Here is a 20,376-nt window from a genome sequence, read left to right on the forward strand (position 1 = left end):
ATGTCTTATGAACCAATAATTTTTCTACCTGCCACTTTAGTTCACTGCGCTATTCTGTAACTACATGCAAGACGATATATTCTTTGGGTCCGTCCACAAGTATCTGACAGCAAAATTGATAGGCCTTATTTCACTCCTAGCTTCCCAATCAACTTCCTTCAGTCATGTATCGCGTTCATGCTTAAGGGCCAGGAGTTCGCTTTCGCTTGCATTTCTCTGCAGATGGTGAGAAAGTGCCCTTGTCTTGTTATGAGTTATGATAAACTTACCATTGTAATCAACTTTTACTGTGTCTATGATATTTGTAGGGCAGAGTTTTTGGGTTATTGCGTATCTTGAACACCAAGTCAGAGGACGAATGTAGTTTCTCGCCCCACAGTCGCAAAAGACTTCTTCATGGTCACACATCGTAAATATGACTGAAGACGATATCAGAGACTCCTTAGCCGGTTGACTAAGATTTGATTTTTGCTTGTGGCAGATCATCACAGAAGTGCGAAAGTATGGTGTCTTTTATGTTTGATTGACGAAGAGAAAAGAAGGAATGATATGCGAGTGCCACGGAGATCTATCGGACCAAAACGCTCGCAACATCATCGGCTTATGAACAAAGGGGATCGAGCTCTGCACGGTCTGGTGTTTGGAACAACCGCTTAACCAACCAGTAATGTAGGGATTCTTGAGGAATTGTCTCCGATTCTGGCCGGGCTTGCCCCTTTGGTTGGTCTGGGGTTGGCGTCGGTGGAGGGACCGGCGCCCATCTCATAATCTCCTCTTCAAACCATGGGTCTGAATCTGACGGGCTTTGCCTCCCATCCATCGGCCCTACGGTAGAAGTTGGCTCGACTGAGGTTCGCAGGGATGGATTAGTGGATGGAGGGTCTGAAAACTCCACGTTAGTCCGTAGGATCGTGTGGCCTACTCTTTGATTTGGCCTTGACTGGTCTATTGGGGCAATTGTCGTATCCGATCTCGATGAATGAAGGCTGCCTTTTTCTTTTGACATTGACGTCCGTGTTTCAGTTTTCGCCTGGAAAAGCAGGGAACGTAGCATTCTCCATACTCGTCTCCACCAGGACTTTTTGTCTTCACCGATCCTAGTCTGCCTCTCTAGATCCGGATAGTCATCCAAACATATCAAGCGCCATGCTTCTTTGCATTGCTCCACTGGTGGCAGGGGCTGTGAGGGATTCAAAGAAGTCGGTGAAATCGTAGCTAGATTATTCTCGGGGTCCATGTTTGAAATGTGCAGGATTTGAGCAATTCCGTGCAGCTTAGGTGCCGAATGGGTTGAGACTGAAACCGGTGAGACTTGAATTGGTCTGTTAAGTTGCAGTAACTGTAGGACCTAGCATCTTTATAGGATATAAATTAATCATAGAAACATATACCACAACCAACGGCCAGTGCCCCAGCCGTCTGCATCCTAAACTAAAAGTATCCTTGATCCTACATTTGTTTGTTCCCCATATCATCATACACGTACGAGAACAAAGACTCCACTTCATGTCATAGACTCTCTCATCTGAGCCCTAGAGCATGTATAGAGTATCAGACCATTGGTAAGACCGGGGACGGGCCTATCTCACAACTAACAGGTGGAGCTGGCGAAGCGAGGTGACATGTACTAGCCCATAGCGCTAATGCACTTCGTAGTCCCAATCACATATTGACAAATCCTAGCCTTGCACAGCCCTCTTGAAAAAGACAGTAAGCCGAAAACAGATAATGTTTGCCATTGGCAAACATTATCTGTTTTCGGCTTACTGTCTTCTTAACCTCTCCTCTTCTCTCTCTCTTCTTCCCTTTCTCTCCTGACTACTTGTCTCTTACTGCTGAGAAAAGGATGGACGACGGTGTAAGTGAATTGCCCCCAACACAGACATATCTAATGTATTTCAGAACCCAGATATACGCGACCTTCTTCAAGAGCTTGAGAGCCTTGTAAGAGCTCAAGGGGATGAGGTATGTCACATCAAGTTGGTCAATCATTCGACATGATTTAACCTCTTTTCAGAAAACCGGAGAACTTCTCAGAGAAATCAGTCGTTCCCCAGATCCGTTCCAAAAGTTTCGAGAGGCTCTCAAGAGTAAGAAGGCGCGAGCTTGCAATGAACGTAAGGAATGGTTCGAAAAATATCCGGGATTATCTTTGGATCAGGTTGAATTTCTTACGTCTATTACCGACCACTGGGAGCTTGGTGAAGTCGCCATAAGCATTATTTCGGCATATGCTCGGGTATGGACCGAATACGCTTGGGTATTCTGGGAAGGACCAGCGCCGGACGAGGACTTGCTCCAACGATGTTATACCGATAGTCAAGTCATCCAAGTGGTGGTTCCTTTAAGGGAAAAAGCGATCTCATTTATCATAGCTGAAATTGTTGAAGATGAGCAAAACAGCCTCAAGAGCAAAAACGGATATCCAGTCAGCGATGTTACTTCTGGCCGAGATAAACATTTCCTCACAAAAGCTCTAAAGGAAATTTGCCATCGACACTATGGTGGTGATAAAGAAAAACTCAAATGGCTGCGAAAAGAATCATCCGACGGCATGAAGTATCAGAATCTAGATGAACCCCACGTCATCTTATCGTTGTATCAGGTTAAATCCAGGAAGTAAGTGTTTTATATCTTTATCCAGGCTATGTGACTAACCTTCCACAAGCTTTAAGAGACACAATTGGGCCGATATTGAGGTGGCAGCTTTGAATGCATTCGTAAAAACACTGCCACAGAGAGTCATATTCGAGACTTTGAAAAAAGCATGGCATTCAGTGGTAAAATACTATCGGGAAACCCTCAACAATAAAGTACAGTGCCAAGGGCGCAAAAGGCAGAGACAAGACGGCGATATCACGGCCACCATACATCCCGCAAGGCGACAGCGCGTGGATTCCGCCGAAATTAGACCTGCACCCAATACTACCCAAAATAACGACTCGCATGACGTTGCAGAAATCCTTGCCAATATGCCGAATAGTTTCAGGGTGGGAAGTCAAGATAATGAACTCTTCATTCCTCAAGATGATTTGACCACCGGGTTTGTCTGTGGCAACAATTCTCTGCAGGCTGAAGAGCATGGTAATAATAGGAATGAACTGCCATCAATTCCGAGCCATCCTGAAGCCGACTGCAATCATTCAAATGATCAGTTACCACGAAGTGAATACACGAATTGGACGAATTTCGAACTGTTTGATTTCGATCAAGAGGAAATTATACATGAGGTCTTAGCAGGTCTTGAAGATTTCGACTTTCCACCTCCTGATAACCCCTAAACTTATCTAATGTCCGTCATTGCTAGTGTAACCAACACACCATCGTCATCCTCAATAATCACATCGCATCTCTCGACTATGACATAGTAGTGGCTCATATCAACATCCATGCCTCCAATCTTGACTTTCCCCTTTTTGAATATAGGTTCTAGTATCATGAAATCAGAAGGCGTTTGCGTTGTTCCTGGCAACCACAGAGTTCCCCCGCCTCGACAATGTGTTATGATATTAGGTCGACCGCCGAACTTATCTGCGTGCTTTGTAGTCGTTAGAAGGACGGACTTTAAATGCTTATTGCCACTCACATTTGGATAGTCTTTTTGTATCTGAAGAACAAGTTGTTTCATTGACGGAGTTGCGCGAAATGAGGCAAGATTTTGCTTTGTGGTGATAAATTCGTCAACGGTGGTCGTGAGCTGATTCCACGCATCATCTTTAGAGAAACTAGCGAGGGGAGCGACGGTAGGTAATGCTAGAACAGCCGTTGTAGGAAGTTTCGCAGACATAGTCAATGCGTCGGTAACATCCAACCCTGTAGAGAAATTTAGCGACCGTAAAATTCAGAGGTTTATCAATTTGTCAGTCACCTGACCTTTTTAAATAAATCTCCTGTGGTGGGGTTACATATCCGCGGGGCTGTGTCACTTCTGCCTGATGACGAAGGTTGGGCGTTAGCAGGGAACACCCTAAATAGATGCCAAGACGTTCTGAAATCTCCTTAGTGGGACTACACGTGCACAAGGCAAGTCAGCTGCTTACCTGTCTAATGATTTTGAAGTCGTATTCGGTCGACATCTTGGCTATATAAAAGTTGTTGCGAGATTTTCCTTTTTTTTAACCCTTCGGTGTCTACTGGGGGCTAATTTGGTGCATGATTGCAGCAGGACTTGTGGGGTGGGAATCGCGCTAGAAAGTTTTAATGTGCTGAGAGGGCTAGCACTATAGTATTCCACGCACCCCTAAGTTCTATCTCATATAGATTGTTATGGATGGATGGCGTTAAGTTATAACCGCTTTCTCTCAGATTGCAGGTAGGTTGGTAACAGGGTTCGCTAGGTATATAAGGGCAAGCTCATATCCGGGATCAGTGATATCCATCGTTCCCTTAACCCGTTCACTTATATTTCATACAGTATAAACAATCCTTCATCTCGAATATGACCACCACAGTAAGGGACCTGATGGAAACGTACAGCCGTCCACCTTTAAGCATCGATAACGACGGCACAACTGCTCGCAAAGTATGGACAGAGGAATATTTTCCCTTTCAACAACAATACGTTACAGTGTGGCCGCCGCAGAGACAGGCTATTGATGCATTCCTGGGCTCTGGTACCTCAAGGTCGGATGCTGATTCAATTGGCCTCGACACTCCTGCTTATCCTTTGAATGTCTTTCCCCAGGTGGTTGCAACTGAAGGCGATGTAACACGGGATTTCGATCAAAATATCATTCCTGCTGTTGCTTTGGCATTCTCTGGTAACTCGGCTAGATCTAGGCTGAGGTCTAATCCGCGACAAATTGTTCCGGGCGCTCCCGCTCTCTGGTTGAGGTCACTAGTTGGATCTACAACATCAAAATTCGTTGATTATCAGATCGCAATGTCCCATAAAATACCATCACTTCAAGAGGCTGCTGTGGTAGGGGAAATGAAAAAGCCTAAAGTGATCAGAAGAAATGAATGGGCATTTGAAGTACATGCAGGTTCGGTAACTTTACGCCTTCAACAAGAACTCAGAGCGTATGTATTTTCTCTCTGTTTTTTTTCATTTATTCGAGTATTCTACTTTCTAACTGAGATAAGATACGCATACACATACAATTGTCCTCAGGTCTTTATTTTTGACTCGAATAGCCTAGTCATCATTCAATTTCGGGCTTCGAAACAAGAGGATATAAAAAATGAAGACTGTCCCATCGATTGCTGTATCCTTCCTCGAGAACAAAACCAATATATGGATGACCAATGCACTATGCAGTACGCAATGTACTTGCTCGTCTGGCGCGGGTGGTTACGTCTTTCTGCAACCTTACACCACAAAGAAGTTGGACCACATCAGGTTGTACGGACACGAATAAATCTCTCCTTAAACGGCTATACACGATCTTACATCTACTGGTCGGGAGAACCAGTATGGCGTGATGCTTATAGGCGTCAGTATGACAGCCACCCATATGGTTATACGCGTGATTTCCTTTACCGCCAACACAGGAGGCGCGATGGCTCAACATCGGAAGTACAAGGGTTTTGGGTATGGGTACTTGGTGATGAGACGATTGATGATACTCTGGATTGTTTTATTTCCGGATATTCCCAGCTTTTAGCTTTTAATTGATAATATTAAAAGCCAAGAATTTATTTCATAGCTGATTTTCTAAGGCTTTGCTTTTAATGAAGTAGTAAAGAAAGAATAGGTTTCTGACTGAGGTCGTGATATTCGCGTCACTTGGATGCACGACGATCCGTTGCCGGATGGTGGACCGCCAATTTTACTCAGATGTGAAATTGTAGGTATATCATGATGCTCGTATTTTTGAGATCTTAGCAACAACACCCGTTCGGCACGACGATCTTTTGCTAATAAGGTTTCTAGCTATGAAGCAAGGGTGCCTGGAGTGGCTAATTTTTCCGGCATCGCCCGACCTTCAGATGTGAGGAGATTAACTAGCGGGCGTAGAATACTGCAAGGGCCATATTCTTGGCCAATGATAAGCAACTAAATGGTCCGCTTGCGTTAGTTTGCCAAGACGGATACAGTTTCTTTTTACAGTGGAGCAGCAGCTCCGTATATTATAAAAGCAAAGCAGGCCTTCGTAAGGGATGCTGCGGTTGATTTTATATCTCCTTCAAATTCCAAAACAATGGATGCCGCAATGGATACAGCATCTTATCAGGTAAGATATTTGTTGATGTAAATCAGATGGCCAAGCTCATATAGTCAGATCCAAATCAATGATCAACCAGTCACCGTGATAGAGACCAAGCAGTTGGATCCGCAACGCAGCAGACTGTTACGCTTAAAAATCAAATCCGCGGTCGATCTGCCAGAAACAATAATCGTTAAACAAAAGCGAGAGTATGAAGAGGCGAACGAGTTCCAATGTGAGAAGGAAGCCTACGAGAGGTTACAAGAGCTTCAAGGGGTGGTAATTCCGATAATGCTTGGGGAAGGCCTATTCTGTGGAGTTCCAGCGCTATTTCTTTCGGAAGTTGATGGGAAAAATCTGCATGATCTGGCTCGCAACAGTGATTTGGATATTGAAATGGGAGCTTTGGAGGCTGAACTTGGATTATCGCTCGATGCATTTTCCAAGAAGGGGGCTGTCTATTGGGACCAGAGACTGGATAATTTCATGCTTTGCCAAAGTGGCAAGGTCATGGTCATCGATCTTGAGCACGTGAAGTTTCCTAAAACCCTTTTTCCTTGGGAAACTACCATTAACTCGGCTGGTGTGTCTTCCCTATTGAGCCGATTCAAAGACACTAGAGAGCCGAATCGCCCTTCAACCCCGGTGGCCTTTTGGAACAAAACGAAAATAGGCGAATCAGTTCCTTCTGTTTCTTTTCCAGCATTAGGATAGTCAGCATGAGAGAATTGCATTTTATTCAACTAGGTACTAGTCTGCGGTTGATTTAAGGATGCAGATATCTACCCCCTGATTCTTGTAACTTGATGCTGTCATTGCTTCTACCTAAGTATCTAGAATACTTCCATTTCTATGATCGTCATGAGCCTCTTCGCGTTTCCTTACGCGTTCAATGATTGTCCTATGCAGTATTCAAACCAGTGAATTTTGGAAACAAGCCTTCCCAATTTACCTTAGATATATTTTAGAGAACTCCGCATACTGTTAGCGACGATGAACCATATATTCTACAGGCTAATGTAACTTTAAGTAATCAAGACCGGGTACCCGCCGAACCTCCCTACGATGTGCTACCGCGCATGCCTACAAATTGTCTACTGTGTCATGCGGATAAATAACCGTCTGCCGGGCAAGTGACTTCATCCATCACATATCTTTTGCGGATTAACATCTTCAAGTAAGCTTCTTGTTGGGCATAATTTTGAATACCGTTCCAGGCTAATCTTGACAGCTCCGTTATAATCACCGTCTCATCACGACGACGTCGATCGAGCAGTTAGATCCAATTCGAAACAACGTCCACCGCTGCAAACTTGAACTTGTGATAGCCTTCCACTTTCGCCAATAACAAATTGGCGTGGGAATATTATGTTAAGGGGAAGAAAGAGCAAGCCACCATATACACTATTCCTGGCACAGCACACGCTGAGGATCTTACCAATCTCCCATCTACTTTGCTGCACGTGGGAATGGCAGACATCTTGTATATCGAGGGTTGTGTATTCGGCGACAAGCTTAGTAAAGCTGGAAACCCGGTCAGGACTGAGAAGTGGCAGGGATATCACTGTTTTGAGATTGAAGAAAGTCGCTTGCAGTGGCTAAAGGTGCTTTGGTCAACGTAACTTAGTTTGCAGTATTGATTGGAATGGGTAGGCCATTGCTTTCGCGATGGGAGTTTACGCGTTTTCTTGCGCGTAAGCTCGTGTCGTCTCGTTTGCGTTTTTTTGAAAGCTTAGCTTGGTGAAAATTGATAAGCTGTACACGCCCTGACCCTTTATTCCAGAGTACATGCGACTTGTGTAAATCTATGACACCTAAATGTCGAATCTCCTTTTCTGTTCGCTGATACTCACTCCACCGTTGCTTGTCGCAGCAGAGTAGATCAAACTCACAGCCACCCCAAGATAGAATGAGAAAGTGGGTGATCCGAGCACCTAGATAAAAATAATTCCGTTTAATATCAACAGTGCCAAGGCAAACAGGTACCGCAGATCCTTGAGCTGAATGCAGTACCTGATAAATATCTTCCTCTCGCCGAACGGCAGGCCACAGGGAATCAGTAGTTCCTTTCCCCAGAATCGTATAGCCATACGGCATCAGAGTTATCTTGAAAGGCACCGCGTGAGTCCCTGATTGTCCACACGGGGCGCAGTAGTGGTCTAGATCGTTATCAAGCTGCTGCTTGAGTAGATATAGAAATCTTGAAAGGCAGATTTGGTGATATTTGTTACATGCTTTTCGATGACGATCGACATTTGGGCAGTTTTCATCCAGCAAGCCCCGATTCTTCAACGACAGTAGACAGTGCTGAGTGCAAAAATCCATAGATTCTTGCGTAGACTGATTGGTTCGTTTATACTTCTGGCCGGATCGATGTTGGCGTTGCGGGGGGGAAGAGGAGAAGGTCAAGGCACGTTTTCGCGCAGTAGATTCGTGGTGTTGCGGGGAGTCTTCTGAATCGGAATCGTCAGGGCAGGAGACTTGATTTTCCTCCGGTCGACAGCCGATGCGCTTGCGAAGCTTTCTGTTAGAGGGAGCTAGTGGAGATGACGGTAGATATTCGGATCCAAGGGGACTAGAGTGCAGCTCGTCATCCGATAGTTGGTTCAGTATATCCTCAAAGTCGACTTCCCACTTATGGAGATTTGGAATGACTTCGCTCCGCCAGCGTTGGCTTCGATTCGGTGATTGTGTGCTCATCAGGCACAGGGTGAGAAGACGCCCTACAGCGGTGACCGGTGTATACATCCATTCATCGTCCCCCTGCTCTCGCATCGCTTCCACGTCCCGGTTGGGCTCCGCCAAGTAATACTCCAATGTGTCTGGCTGATCTTCCGGCACATGTAGAAAAACCTGACAGCTGCCCGTTGTCAGACAACCAAAGGCCGAGCCGCTATTCATCATGTCATCATAGGCATGAACGATTCCAGACCCTGTCAACAGCTCCGCATGATATGACAGTCTTTTATCATCCTCCAATGGAATAGTCACGCGCTGAACAACTTCCTTCCAAAATTCCATCCGTCGAAGGCCTGCCCGGAGATATCTATCGCTTAACTTTCTGCCATCTTTATATTCTATGGTAAAAAGCAGGCTCCGAACTTCGTCTTTTCGGAAGACACAGAACTGATCGGGAATAGAGCGCTTTCGTCCTCGATCCTTCGCGGAGTTGGTTTCATCGTCATTAAGAACATTCGCATGGTTTTCGAACTCAATTCCCTCACCGAGGGGGAATATTTCAGAACAGGACCGTAAAACATCAATTATCTCCCTGGCAAGGTCCTCCACTCCGAAATGCTGGTAGCCTCGTAAAGCTTCTTCGTTTCCATAGGGACGGCGGCACAGGCGCCGGCCTAGTTCCCTGATAGCGGATCTAGAGGAGAATAAACGAGGATTGGGGAGCGATTCCAGCAGCTGGAACACGGTTTCGTAGATCTCAGTCTGTCGCTGGTGGAAGCCTTCCCACGGTCGTAAATAGGTCGGGCATAAACGACCTTTCGGACTTGTCAACGAGCCTCCCGTGGATCGGACTATGTTCGTTCCGATTTGTAGCAGCTCGGATATGTATACTTGAGAATTCTCGATAAAGTCAATAAATGTCATAGGTTGTGAATCGTTTCTTAACAGGTCCCGTTCGGTCTCGATCTCTGCTCGCTCTCGTTCGGCCTCTGCTCGCTCCCTTGCTCGCTCTTTTTTTGATTGTTGGTAGAGTTCTTTATAATCTGGAGATTGATCCATGGTGGAGATCATGTCGGTTTCAAGTTGTCGGTTTCAAGTCATCTGGGGCTGGTTACTTGCTCATTCCAGTGTTGGTAGCTGTCAGCCATCTCGCTATCCTCATTTGGACTAGTTGCAACCAGGCAACAACCGAACGGGGTCCAGCCAGTCTTGGCATGGTACCGATACGGATCTGCCAGGGTCGAAACGGTTCGGACGGATCCGTTCTTCGCAAATCGTCCGTCTTGGTTTCTCCTGGTGTCGAGGAGATGAACTACACCGGCCGAAGGGGGCCGCTTGCCGGCATATCAATTCGTGTTTGTATATATAAGAGGATAGATACCTGTCATACAAGTTTAGATGGCCGCAGCCTTGGAATACATAATGTTTTTCTTGGGGGTCATAACTAGCCTTTTGTCATTGACATATGCTGCTCGCCACAACCACCGCCACAGAGCGGTTGCACAGCAGCCAAGTTCAACCATCAAAGCCTCGCCTGCTATTCCCACGAACTCCGGTTCCAGTGTTCCTATTACGATTGGGAACAATGGGTGTGTAAGTCCTGAATCCAAAGCCAGTAGAGTATACTATTAACTCAAGTAGCTTGATTGGCTTGATTGAAATAGGCTCGCCTGGACAAATGATGGATGTCCAGTTTGATACCACATTCAATGGAGTAATGGTTCAATCTACTCTGGACGAGTCTATTATAGGCGCTGGTCTTACTTATAATCGCAGCGACTCCGCGTCATATAATGTTTCCTTACCTTGGAATATTATGGGTGGCCTGATGACAGAGTACACGCAGAAATTTGACAATGACGCCTATGCTATAGCGTATCCTGGCAAGGAGACATTCAATATTGGGGGCACGCTTTACTCTGGCATCCCATTTGGCCAACTTATACAGTATTATCAGAAAACTAGTGGCCAGATTATGCCCTTTGGCGGAGCAAGCGGTATTATTGGTTTGAATTATGGATCGGAACAGCAGCCTGGGATACAAAGTTTCATGTTTGCAATTCATGATCAGCTATCAGGTAAGCCTCAGTTCAAAGCTCTAGGTGACCATGCATTTACGTTAAGCCTAGAATGGAAATGTGCCCTTGACTCATCTCGCGCATGGAAAAATGGCACTTGGACCTTTGGAAGCCTAGAAAGCCTAGGTAACCGTGATAGTATCGCATGGGCGGATCGGAATTTCTATCCGCCTACATGGAGTATCAATATTACAGCAATATCAGCTGGCACCAGAAAGGATCCTCCAATCACTACCTGGTCTGCAACAGTGGCGACCGAAGAGCAGTCCCTTATTTGGCCGCAAAAGCTCCTAGACTGGTACTTTGCGGATATTGACTCTACATGGTCTCCAGCAGATAATACATATCGCTACCCATGCAATGCAACCCTTCCTGACTTTACATTCGGCATTGGTAATGGGACATTCACAATTCCTAGTACTTATATGCCATACCAGCGTGACCAAGCTGGTACTACTTGCATTTCTATCATCACAGGGGACAACTCTACAGACCCGGGTCACGAATACACCTTTGGTTCCTGGTGGGCCCAACTGGGGGTGTTGATCCTTGACTACGAGCATACCCAGGTGGGATTTATGAATAAGTCGACGCCACTACCGACCTTTGGTACCTCTTCCTTGGAAAAGGTTGCAATGAACTAGTCAGTTTCGAGTTCTTGTTCAAAGTTGTTGGTCAAACCACTTGATAAATTCTTGTTAGCTTATTCTTTAGCTTATAATCTTAATATGCTTCCAATTACTGTTATCCATGGCGCTCTGACAAGAATCCAAAGTAAGACCATCATCTCACAACGCATTAGAATTTCGTTGTTTTCTAAATATTGCGAACCACGGGCGACAGGAGAATATAAAGCGACAGAAGATGGAAGAATAACAATTGATCTGACTTATTATTACATATAAGGTTGCTCATAATTTCCTTTCAGCGTTTGGCAAGGCAAAGGAGCTTACAGGACAATGACAGGACATTGGAGTTTCAATGTGAGATGGAATTAATACAATCTAAAGAATTTCTTCTACTAGGAAAGCAAATCGGCCAGTATATGTTGTATCCACTTCACTTTTTGAGTAATAGGCACTTTCCGAGAGACTGAGACCAATTCAGTACACTATAGGAAATAAAAGATTGGGGCTTCTCACTCTAAGTTATATCTGATCTAATGCCAGTTCGCTGCAAGGGAGTATTTTATGCGATCCCAAAATGTATGATCAAGGTTCTCCTCGGCTCCCTGTGATATAAAATAATACCATAGTTGATGCATCATGTCTTCTTCAGGGCCAGTATACATCAACCAGAAGAGTGGTGTTCCCCATTCATCGTCTTCTGCGTTGATTTCTGCACCATAATCAATGAGCAGCTTAGCAGCCTTGAGTTGGCAATACTCTGCTGCCCAAGATAATGGAGTTCGGCGAGTCAAGTCACTCCTATCCACCTCTGCGCCACGTTGAATGAGAAGCTCCATTATTTGCGTATGGCCATGGAGCGCGGCATATGACAATATCGGCTTTTCTTGGTATTGCTCATCATTTAGATGACGAGCATTAGGATGCACTCCATTATCCAGGTATTCTTGGACAACAGGTAAATCCCCCTTTTTAATACAATAAATTACTGTAGAGTTGAGAGGATGAACTAAAATAAATAAGTACCGTAGAATGATTCCTTAGTTGGCTACGCATCAACGTGAGCAGGAGGGAGACTAAAGAAATCGATTGAATATCAGTAAGGTGCATCTTTCACTCCTCAATATTACTGGAAACCAGCACCTTGAAGACTGGCATGCCGTGTTCTGGCGCGGAAGAAGCATCAGTGCTGACCCAAAGAAAGATACCCCTCTCGCCTAACATCACCAACGTACATTGATATACTGCAATGTGCCTTCAATCACAAGCTCATGAAATTAGAAATTTTGCATCATATCAGTCTCTTCTGTAGTTATGCCACAATTCCCAATCATCTCTGGTGTTATGGAAATGCATGTCTGAAGTTGAGCGCTAACAAGATTGTCCTAAATTTCTAATCCCTATGAGCTATGCTAAACCATTCTTTCTAGCTTTCTTTACTCTGAAACGTTTAAAGCTTAGCATGCCCCGGCTTTGACTAGGGCGCAAACGCATAATCGGCACCAATAGCCACCAAAACTGGATGGCTTTGAGACCCGTTACTTATGTTTCTCGAAACATAACCATAGGTATAGCTGTTGCCTATACTACAGGCGTCGGAGACCTGCTTGGCGGGTTGAATAAGATTTCCACACCTCGTCTCTATGTCCTGACTTTCCTGTACGCTCAAATCAATAATCTGGATATGAAGATTGCTAGTCTTTATACATACAAAGTTGCAGAAGAATATTGAGGATTCCCCTTCATGAGACACACGCGCACAACTAGCTGCAGGCGCACTGCACGTAATATTAGCAACATCGGAGAGATGGCCAATGTTGGTGACTGTCTCATTAACATGGGCCAACCCATATTGAAAGGAGCAAGTTGGCTTGGCATCCTGCAGACATGTGCCCATTAGCTTTGTTATAGCCAAGGTCGATAATACTTACAGATGCTCGCGGGAGGGAACTCTTATCATAGCGAGGGGTTGCTGCTGTGTAGGTAGTCGTATTCAAGACCTTTGCTGTCAGATATCACTCAGAGTTTTCGGTGTAGGATAGGTTGACTTACCATTTTGTTACGAGAAGCGCCTTCGACAACGCCCGTCTAGAGAAACAGTCAGCAGGAGAAAAGAAATAGTCTCTGCTGATGACATGCACAGCTCACTGACCGCCGTAAAGATTATGCAAAGAATAATTGAGTCCAACTTCATTGTGTCTTGTTGTGTTGAAGTTCCTATGGGTGCTGCGTGTCTCTTAAGTCAGGTATAAATAGTTGATGAGTAGCCATAGGACAATCATTGTATTTTATTTTCAAGTGGTACTACTCTGTGGACTACTAATGAGTACACAGGAACACCAATGATTGCAAACAGGAACACGCAGTGACACCAAACGGGAACACGCAGTGACACCAAACGGGAACACGCAGTGACACCAAACGGGAACACGCAGTGACACCAAACGGGAACACGCAGTGACACTACATGGGATTACTACTGTGCTCAACAGGAGCAACCTGTCTTATGCGCGATTATTGTTTAGGTTTCAGAAGTCAGCTACTGATATCTACCCGCATGGTGTTCTTGATTGATCTCATTCTGTTGCGTTGGATTTCCTAAGACTTGTTGACCAATGAGAACATGTTCTAGGGTCGATCTTTGCGAGACTGGGCCCACATGACTGGTAGATATTATTAGCTCGTTATTCTCGGAATAGCCGCAACAAGTCTATTAGGACGGTCGAAACTGCAATGTTTTTAACATGATTTGAGATACTAATAATGAATCGTGGATTTTATCTCCCACCACATTCCTACAACCTCTTCAGCTGTACTAAAAGTGATAGAAAAGCTCTACAAGTTACAGAACCATGGATCACCACGACCAATTCTTGACAGAAATTATTACAGAGATTGAAAAGAAGGGTCAGAGTCCCTGGTAGGCTTCCAGTCTCTCCTAGCTGATGTGATGACTAACAAACCAAGTCCCCAGTGCCAATCACATCTTACGCGTGAATGTTTCCAACAAGGCCACTTTGACTGGTGCATCACCCACCAGAGCACGGCTGTCGTAGACGACGAGGTCTGTACCCATGCGAAGGCAAAGCGAAGCGCTTGCAGTATCGCAATGTGGGTTGATTTGCCGCACATCGCTCATGAATCTACTTGAGTCACACAGTGGCTGCCTACAGCCGTAATATACTTGCCAAAATTACAGAAACGAACGACTGAAACAAACGGGAAGGAAAATGGCTTGATCAATAGGATATGGGTTACTCTGTGGTTGCAAATGATTCAGGGTAAGGGCTATTTATGAAATGGAGCTTCATGGTGTCAAATTTTTCCAGCTTGAAAAGTTATATGTTCATCCTTGGAATATCTTAATAAAAGCTTTTTTCCCCATCGTACCCTCGAAGCCATCTGTTATTAAAATCAATGAGTGCGTCTCTTGCTCAACCTGACAATAGCACAAAAAGAATTGACCGCAGTGGCGCCATGAATGCACACTGTTCAATTGAGGATTGTCAGCGTTTCCTTATGCTATGCGTCATATAGTGATGTTCCCAAATGGGTGTTGGGAAGCAAGTGCTAGTTGCCTTTGAGGGCAGATCAGGTGAGATCATTTCAAATACTGGCACAGCCTATCGTTACCTGCAAAAAAGCAATTTTCCTGGTTTGAGAACAATATGTTTCGTGAACTAGGATGCGTTTTTTCTACCTGATCTAATATACATTTCATTAAGCACAGCTTTGCTCTGACTTAGTACTCAGAAAAGCTGAAGTTCATGAGTTTCCCCTGAATTCACGTTTGCGGCTTCGGCTATAATTTTGCACGCCATTTGACGCAACACATGCCATAAGCCCACTTACAATATCCATGTTCATGTGTTCTGAGCTCAGCACGGTATCCCATGATCCAATATCAAAGCCGTTGGATATTCGTCTAAAGTTCCAGACCACTCGGGTGCCACAACTCCAGGCATCGCGCTGTTGTGGTGTAGGCTACGCAGGTCAGTGTTGGATCTACTAGATGAAGTAAGTCAAATGCTTACCGCTTCGGTATATCTATATCCTAAGTCACCGAATTCGTCCTGTTATATCATTAGCAAATGGGCCCAGCAACTCGCGGACCAACTTACCTCGACCAGAGCTGCGATTCTTGTCTTTTTCGTACCATTGATAGCGGTGACTGGTGCTAGTGAGTCATAATGTCGAATCACTTTCTCACTATCATTAACTTCCAGCAGCGTGAAATGTGAATTATTGTGATTGACGGGACAGTAGAATATGAGAGGCGTGCTGCCTTCTGCTTCTTTTCGGAACACTGCGATCTGTTTCACCCAAGCCTGAAAAGGCTGCTTGATCGATCGCGGCTGGCCGTGTCTTCCGATGGTATCCAATGGAACACTTTCGCCATACCTGACGAAATCTGGCCGGTCCGAAATATGCATGGCTGCCATGAGGGCCCAAGAATCGAGCCATTTCCCTGCTTGAAGCCGCGCGAATAAATCGACCGAGAGTTCCACACTCCCGTTGATTGAGATCGTGTCGTTTGCATCCAGTTTCTGCTTGTTGAACACTTGAGCGCTGACTTGACTGGTTAGTCGATCGACTGCTTTACTCAATGTGACTGCGGAAGTGGAGCCCTGTCAATTATTAGTCCAGCCCTAACCCCAGAAGCTATATGTTCCCAGGGAGTTCTTACAGATTGTGGCTGATATTTTGCTTTCATCTCTTGCAATTCGTCTTCAGAGACGAGATTGCTCTCTCTTAAAGCTCCGTACAACGCTTCCGGATCCGTGCAGCCTTTGTGGACCAGTCGTTCCACCTGTGGTGCAAGTATTTGAAATAGTAACAATCGTTGAGTATCTGCTCTGAAATCCTTGACTAGCTGGTTGAACTGGGGTCCCTTTCTCTTGGTATAATCCCTGAGTGCATGGTAAGCATAAGAAATAGAAATAAACTAATTCGTTGAAACTTACCAAATCTTGGGGCTAATCAATATCCCTAGTCCGATCTTTTCGACAAGCTCGCGCAACCTTTTCCCCCTGGAGCATTGATTAATAATGGTCTTTCTACTCAGCAAGCTATGCTCCCGGGTGATGCGGTCCAGCACATGTATTGCCGCCCCCCTCTCACCCACAGCCTTATTGTCCTTAGTAAACACTGTATGCTTCGCCACTTCAATCTGGCCGTCATACCATTTTGAGGCCCCCATATACTCTAGCATGTTGAGTACGGTACACCGACGATTTGTGGCAGATCCTCTCTCCAGTACCTCCATCCACATCCTCCCGTCTGACCATTGATTGGTTGTTGAGTCAATGAACAACTCCTGGTGGGTGTAAAGACTTTGCAGGATTTTTTGATGAACAGTGCGCGGCACATCGCTCGGATACTTTTTGAGCAGGTGAACAATGTCGACCATTTGGTGCACGGTATCCAGAAAGGACTCACCCTCGGTGAGATGCGCTTCGGGCACGGGTGGCGATTCTACCTGCTCCCCAATGGTGGACGTTGGCATTGTGCTATGATGACTGTTCTCGCTTTCACAAAATTTCCCTTCATCTATGACAAGCATCCTCGAGTGAACGCCGGGCTTCCTCTCATGCTTAGAGACGGATTTGAGTTCACCCATGTCAACACAGATCGTAGAGTCCAGTGCATCATCGATTTCAGGACTTTCGCCTTTGGGAATTGGACTCTCAGGAGTCATGGGCTCATCCACTGCGTGTTTATCGTCGGTACGTTGCCTTTTCCTTGGAACGAACTGCACCGGGTGATTTGGCCGATAGGATGGATCCTGTCTCCGTTTTCGTTTCAAGGATAAGCGAAGAGACGGGTCCGGAATATTTTCTCGAATTGCCGCAGCAATGGCTTGCGCAACGGCCGGTGCCTCTTGGAAAAGTTGGTGGAAAAGGTCCCGAAACTATTCCATCAGCTGGCTTCTCATGTGGTAGTGGTCCAAGTCATACCTCAGGCACGCTATCTGCACCCTCACTTTTGTCGGCCAACTGCCGGAACATTTCAGATAGCTCAAGGAGCGAACGCGTCCTTTGGCTAGGCGAGGGTGTTGTTTGTGAGCTGGAGATAGCGGAGTCCATTTCTGGTAGAGGTCAACGATGGGAAAGAAACAAAAGGACGAACGGGCAGAAGTGCGGTCGGAGGCCTCTTTATAGCCGTACAAACCAAGATTCTAGCATCCTGGGATGCCGAAATCTAAATCCCAGCTATAACTAATCAGGAATTCAGCTGATGGCCCAGAAGACAGCTCGGTAGAATAGCACCAATAATGACTCGCCATCGGGTTATACCAGTACATCTCGGGCATGGACGCGTCGTGGACGGCCCCAAGGCGCACTCGAGACTAGATGATGCCTGCTTTGGGGTTTAGTGGATCACTTCGACGAATGTTACGAAGCTGATGATTGATGGAGAAATCAACACCGCCCCTTTCAGTCTCCTCCTGCGCCTGGGTTAGATGTAACGGAGTAACGTTGGTTTCGTCATCGGCTTAGACTTTGTCCACACATGGGCTGTGAATTCACTCCACTCCACGGTTTTGAGTGACTCGCACTGGACGTTCCGACCTATCAATATAATAGTGTTCCGTTATCACCTCGTCTAATATCCACTGCAGTCTGAAGTCAAACCCCGAGGCCGAGCTGATCGGCAGATATCAACGAGACGGGAGGTGTGCCGAGGCTCCTTGGGTGAGATTTCGACTCCAGTGTTGCGAAAGTCCTTCCTTAGAATCTTGTGCTCCGATCCTTATCATGTGTGCACTCGCATTCCGCTTTTTTGACTGTACCAAACGTAATAGAAATCACGGATCATGACAAGCAGTTCTGATCAATTTTCTTTACGGGAACCATTACAGTGATCAATCATCTTGGTTAGCTTCCAGTTTATATAGCTAATGAAACGGCTAATAGACCAAATCCCTAGTGCATACGACCGCTTACAGGCGAGTGTTTCAAGCATGAATACTTCGACTCGTGCGTCAGCCACCAGAGAACGGCTATCAGAGATCACGGAATCTGTACCCATCCGGAGGGAAAGAGTAGGGCTTGCAGAACGCTTTGAGAGAGGTCCATGGTGGGAGAGAAGTGAAGAAAGAGATGGCAGAAGTGTAAATGTAAGTTTATTTATAACCATACAGCTCAATTTTCAGCATCCTAGGATGCCGAAATCCGAGTCCTGCCTGCGCAGCCACAACCCACCAAAGGATCCAACCATTGGCACAGTAAAATAGATCGCTGAAATAGAACCAATAGAAAGTTGCTACCAGCGCATTTTCCACGCCGTGATTTCACTCTATATCTTGGCAAGGCGTAATCATGATGGCAGCAGGCGGCGCTTATTGCAAAACGCTCATCAGAATGTATTCCTCAGCTAACAAATTAGTCAAAATATCACTTCTTTAGGTTTTCTCGTGGTGAGAACTTGATCATGAATAAGCGAATAAATTCAAAGTTAGATTATTTTAAACATGTTCCACACCCTTTCAGAGAAAGATAACAAATTGTTAAAGATATTGAAGCGGAAACGGGTGTGAAATATTTCAAGAGCGAGATTGTATCAATGAACTACCAGAGTAAACGCTCTTCAATCCACGCATTTAACCATTCAGCCCAAACCGTGCACATGTTTGGCATGGTGACATTCCATATGCAGATTGTGGTAGCTCCGAGTTAACAGACGCGGGGAGACTCTCTTTATCTGACCCCTTCGTCATATCCTCACTGCCAGTTTTTTCATTACTGAACCTTGAGCATCCAACGAAACCTGTTGTTCGCACAAATGAAAGCAAACCACCGAGCGACGATAAATACCAGGAATTCTGGCTTAACTTGAGGAATGGATGCTATATAGCCATAAGCTACATTGACCTATAACTTCCACGAATGATTCGTACCTTTAGGAGTGTTCGAGGATCAACAGTGCTTGGCATGGTGACGAAGTTCTTTGCTATAACCCATGACATGCTGGTCGTATCTGAGCTGCTATCGAGACTAAGCAGTTGACCGGCAATCTGGAAAACCGCTTGCACATCGCGAGGAACATCTTTCGTATTTCCTATTTGCATCATACTCTTCCCAATATCCCCTACAGAGGCATTAGCGGGATAGCCCATAGACCTTCACGGGAGGGATGATTTGCCAATTTTGATTTCGCCTTCGTCATTGAGATAGATTCCATCACAATGCAAGTGGCCATGGCTGACATTGAGAGCCTCATGAATATAGATTAGTCCGTGTAACAACTACTAAAGCATTAGCCGTCTTTTCAGAGATTGGGATGTATTTGAGATACTTTTTTGCAGATTGTCGCCACTGCGATTCGATCCAACATTTGGGAGTTTTTGAGTTTGGCCAACGATATTCCTGGCCTCTCATAATGTAGAAATAATTTATCTCCGCAGACTGTAATATCCAAGAGGTTCAGCAGGTTCGGATGATTGGTTCGCAGCACAGGATTGGATCTTTCGTCCACAGCATCGAGGTCCATTTTTTGGAGAAAGGTCGGTCGGCACGGAACGTCGCCTATCTCCATTCCATAGAAGCCCTCACCGTATTCTTCTGGGGAAAAGTTGGTAAGAATGGTATCGATTCGCGAATAGGGAGGCTTTTTGGAACTGTCAATCAGCGACTGAATCGTCCTCCTTTCATGCATAACCTCATCGTTATTGGAGTCCCGAGCCAAATTTGATGGAAGAGTGGTCGCCTTGTGCACAAAAATAGATACTTCACCATGTAGAGCCATTTTGAGTAAGTGATGCTCATTATAAACTGGGAAGTTTTTGAGAATGGTCGCAGAGAGATAAGCGGCTTATATACTCAAGGTTAACGCTTTATTTGA

At 45.4% G+C, this 20,376-nt stretch overlaps 10 protein-coding genes across 10 annotated transcripts; 4 read left to right on the forward strand and 6 right to left on the reverse strand.

The window, feature by feature from the left end:
* Positions 1 to 601: 601 nt before the first annotated feature.
* Positions 602 to 1,237, reverse strand: UA08_09499 (hypothetical protein; the record flags this gene model as incomplete). The annotated part of the gene is made up of 1 exon (XM_020265441.1): positions 602 to 1,237. The coding sequence occupies one exon, from the start codon at positions 1,235 to 1,237 to the stop codon at positions 602 to 604; it is 636 nt and encodes a 211-aa protein (XP_020115349.1).
* A 609-nt stretch (positions 1,238 to 1,846) lies between these two features.
* Positions 1,847 to 3,281, forward strand: UA08_09500 (hypothetical protein; the record flags this gene model as incomplete). Its single annotated transcript, XM_020265442.1, has 4 exons — positions 1,847 to 1,858; positions 1,903 to 1,965; positions 2,018 to 2,619; positions 2,669 to 3,281. The coding sequence occupies 4 exons, from the start codon at positions 1,847 to 1,849 to the stop codon at positions 3,279 to 3,281; spliced, it is 1,290 nt and encodes a 429-aa protein (XP_020115356.1).
* A 1,157-nt stretch (positions 3,282 to 4,438) lies between these two features.
* UA08_09501 (hypothetical protein) lies at positions 4,439 to 5,141 on the forward strand (the record flags this gene model as incomplete). The annotated part of the gene is made up of 2 exons (XM_020265443.1): positions 4,439 to 5,022; positions 5,114 to 5,141. 2 exons carry the CDS (start codon positions 4,439 to 4,441, stop codon positions 5,139 to 5,141), a joined length of 612 nt encoding a protein of 203 aa, XP_020115355.1.
* A 1,002-nt stretch (positions 5,142 to 6,143) lies between these two features.
* Positions 6,144 to 6,863, forward strand: UA08_09502 (hypothetical protein; the record flags this gene model as incomplete). The annotated part of the gene is made up of 2 exons (XM_020265444.1): positions 6,144 to 6,176; positions 6,225 to 6,863. The coding sequence occupies 2 exons, from the start codon at positions 6,144 to 6,146 to the stop codon at positions 6,861 to 6,863; spliced, it is 672 nt and encodes a 223-aa protein (XP_020115354.1).
* Positions 6,864 to 7,963: 1,100 nt separating this feature from the next.
* On the reverse strand, positions 7,964 to 9,887 carry UA08_09503 (hypothetical protein; the record flags this gene model as incomplete). The annotated part of the gene is made up of 2 exons (XM_020265428.1): positions 7,964 to 8,083; positions 8,163 to 9,887. The coding sequence occupies 2 exons, from the start codon at positions 9,885 to 9,887 to the stop codon at positions 7,964 to 7,966; spliced, it is 1,845 nt and encodes a 614-aa protein (XP_020115353.1).
* Positions 9,888 to 10,250: 363 nt separating this feature from the next.
* UA08_09504 (hypothetical protein) lies at positions 10,251 to 11,550 on the forward strand (the record flags this gene model as incomplete). Its single annotated transcript, XM_020265429.1, has 2 exons — positions 10,251 to 10,417; positions 10,470 to 11,550. The coding sequence occupies 2 exons, from the start codon at positions 10,251 to 10,253 to the stop codon at positions 11,548 to 11,550; spliced, it is 1,248 nt and encodes a 415-aa protein (XP_020115348.1).
* Positions 11,551 to 11,965: 415 nt separating this feature from the next.
* On the reverse strand, positions 11,966 to 12,371 carry UA08_09505 (hypothetical protein; the record flags this gene model as incomplete). Its single annotated transcript, XM_020265430.1, has 2 exons — positions 11,966 to 12,017; positions 12,157 to 12,371. The coding sequence occupies 2 exons, from the start codon at positions 12,369 to 12,371 to the stop codon at positions 11,966 to 11,968; spliced, it is 267 nt and encodes an 88-aa protein (XP_020115347.1).
* Positions 12,372 to 13,009: 638 nt separating this feature from the next.
* On the reverse strand, positions 13,010 to 13,726 carry UA08_09506 (hypothetical protein; the record flags this gene model as incomplete). The annotated part of the gene is made up of 5 exons (XM_020265431.1): positions 13,010 to 13,210; positions 13,244 to 13,411; positions 13,464 to 13,532; positions 13,585 to 13,620; positions 13,685 to 13,726. The coding sequence occupies 5 exons, from the start codon at positions 13,724 to 13,726 to the stop codon at positions 13,010 to 13,012; spliced, it is 516 nt and encodes a 171-aa protein (XP_020115344.1).
* Positions 13,727 to 15,316: 1,590 nt separating this feature from the next.
* Positions 15,317 to 17,618, reverse strand: UA08_09507 (hypothetical protein; the record flags this gene model as incomplete). The annotated part of the gene is made up of 8 exons (XM_020265432.1): positions 15,317 to 15,334; positions 15,385 to 15,516; positions 15,567 to 15,605; positions 15,654 to 16,160; positions 16,220 to 16,442; positions 16,497 to 16,562; positions 16,716 to 17,443; positions 17,490 to 17,618. The coding sequence occupies 8 exons, from the start codon at positions 17,616 to 17,618 to the stop codon at positions 15,317 to 15,319; spliced, it is 1,842 nt and encodes a 613-aa protein (XP_020115343.1).
* A 1,656-nt stretch (positions 17,619 to 19,274) lies between these two features.
* UA08_09508 (hypothetical protein) lies at positions 19,275 to 20,280 on the reverse strand (the record flags this gene model as incomplete). The annotated part of the gene is made up of 4 exons (XM_020265433.1): positions 19,275 to 19,302; positions 19,350 to 19,381; positions 19,433 to 19,593; positions 20,088 to 20,280. The coding sequence occupies 4 exons, from the start codon at positions 20,278 to 20,280 to the stop codon at positions 19,275 to 19,277; spliced, it is 414 nt and encodes a 137-aa protein (XP_020115346.1).
* Positions 20,281 to 20,376: the final 96 nt, after the last annotated feature.

Source organism: Talaromyces atroroseus, assembly GCF_001907595.1.
Source record: "Talaromyces atroroseus strain IBT 11181 chromosome Unknown scaffold_28, whole genome shotgun sequence".
NCBI classification, from domain to species: domain Eukaryota; kingdom Fungi; phylum Ascomycota; class Eurotiomycetes; order Eurotiales; family Trichocomaceae; genus Talaromyces; species Talaromyces atroroseus.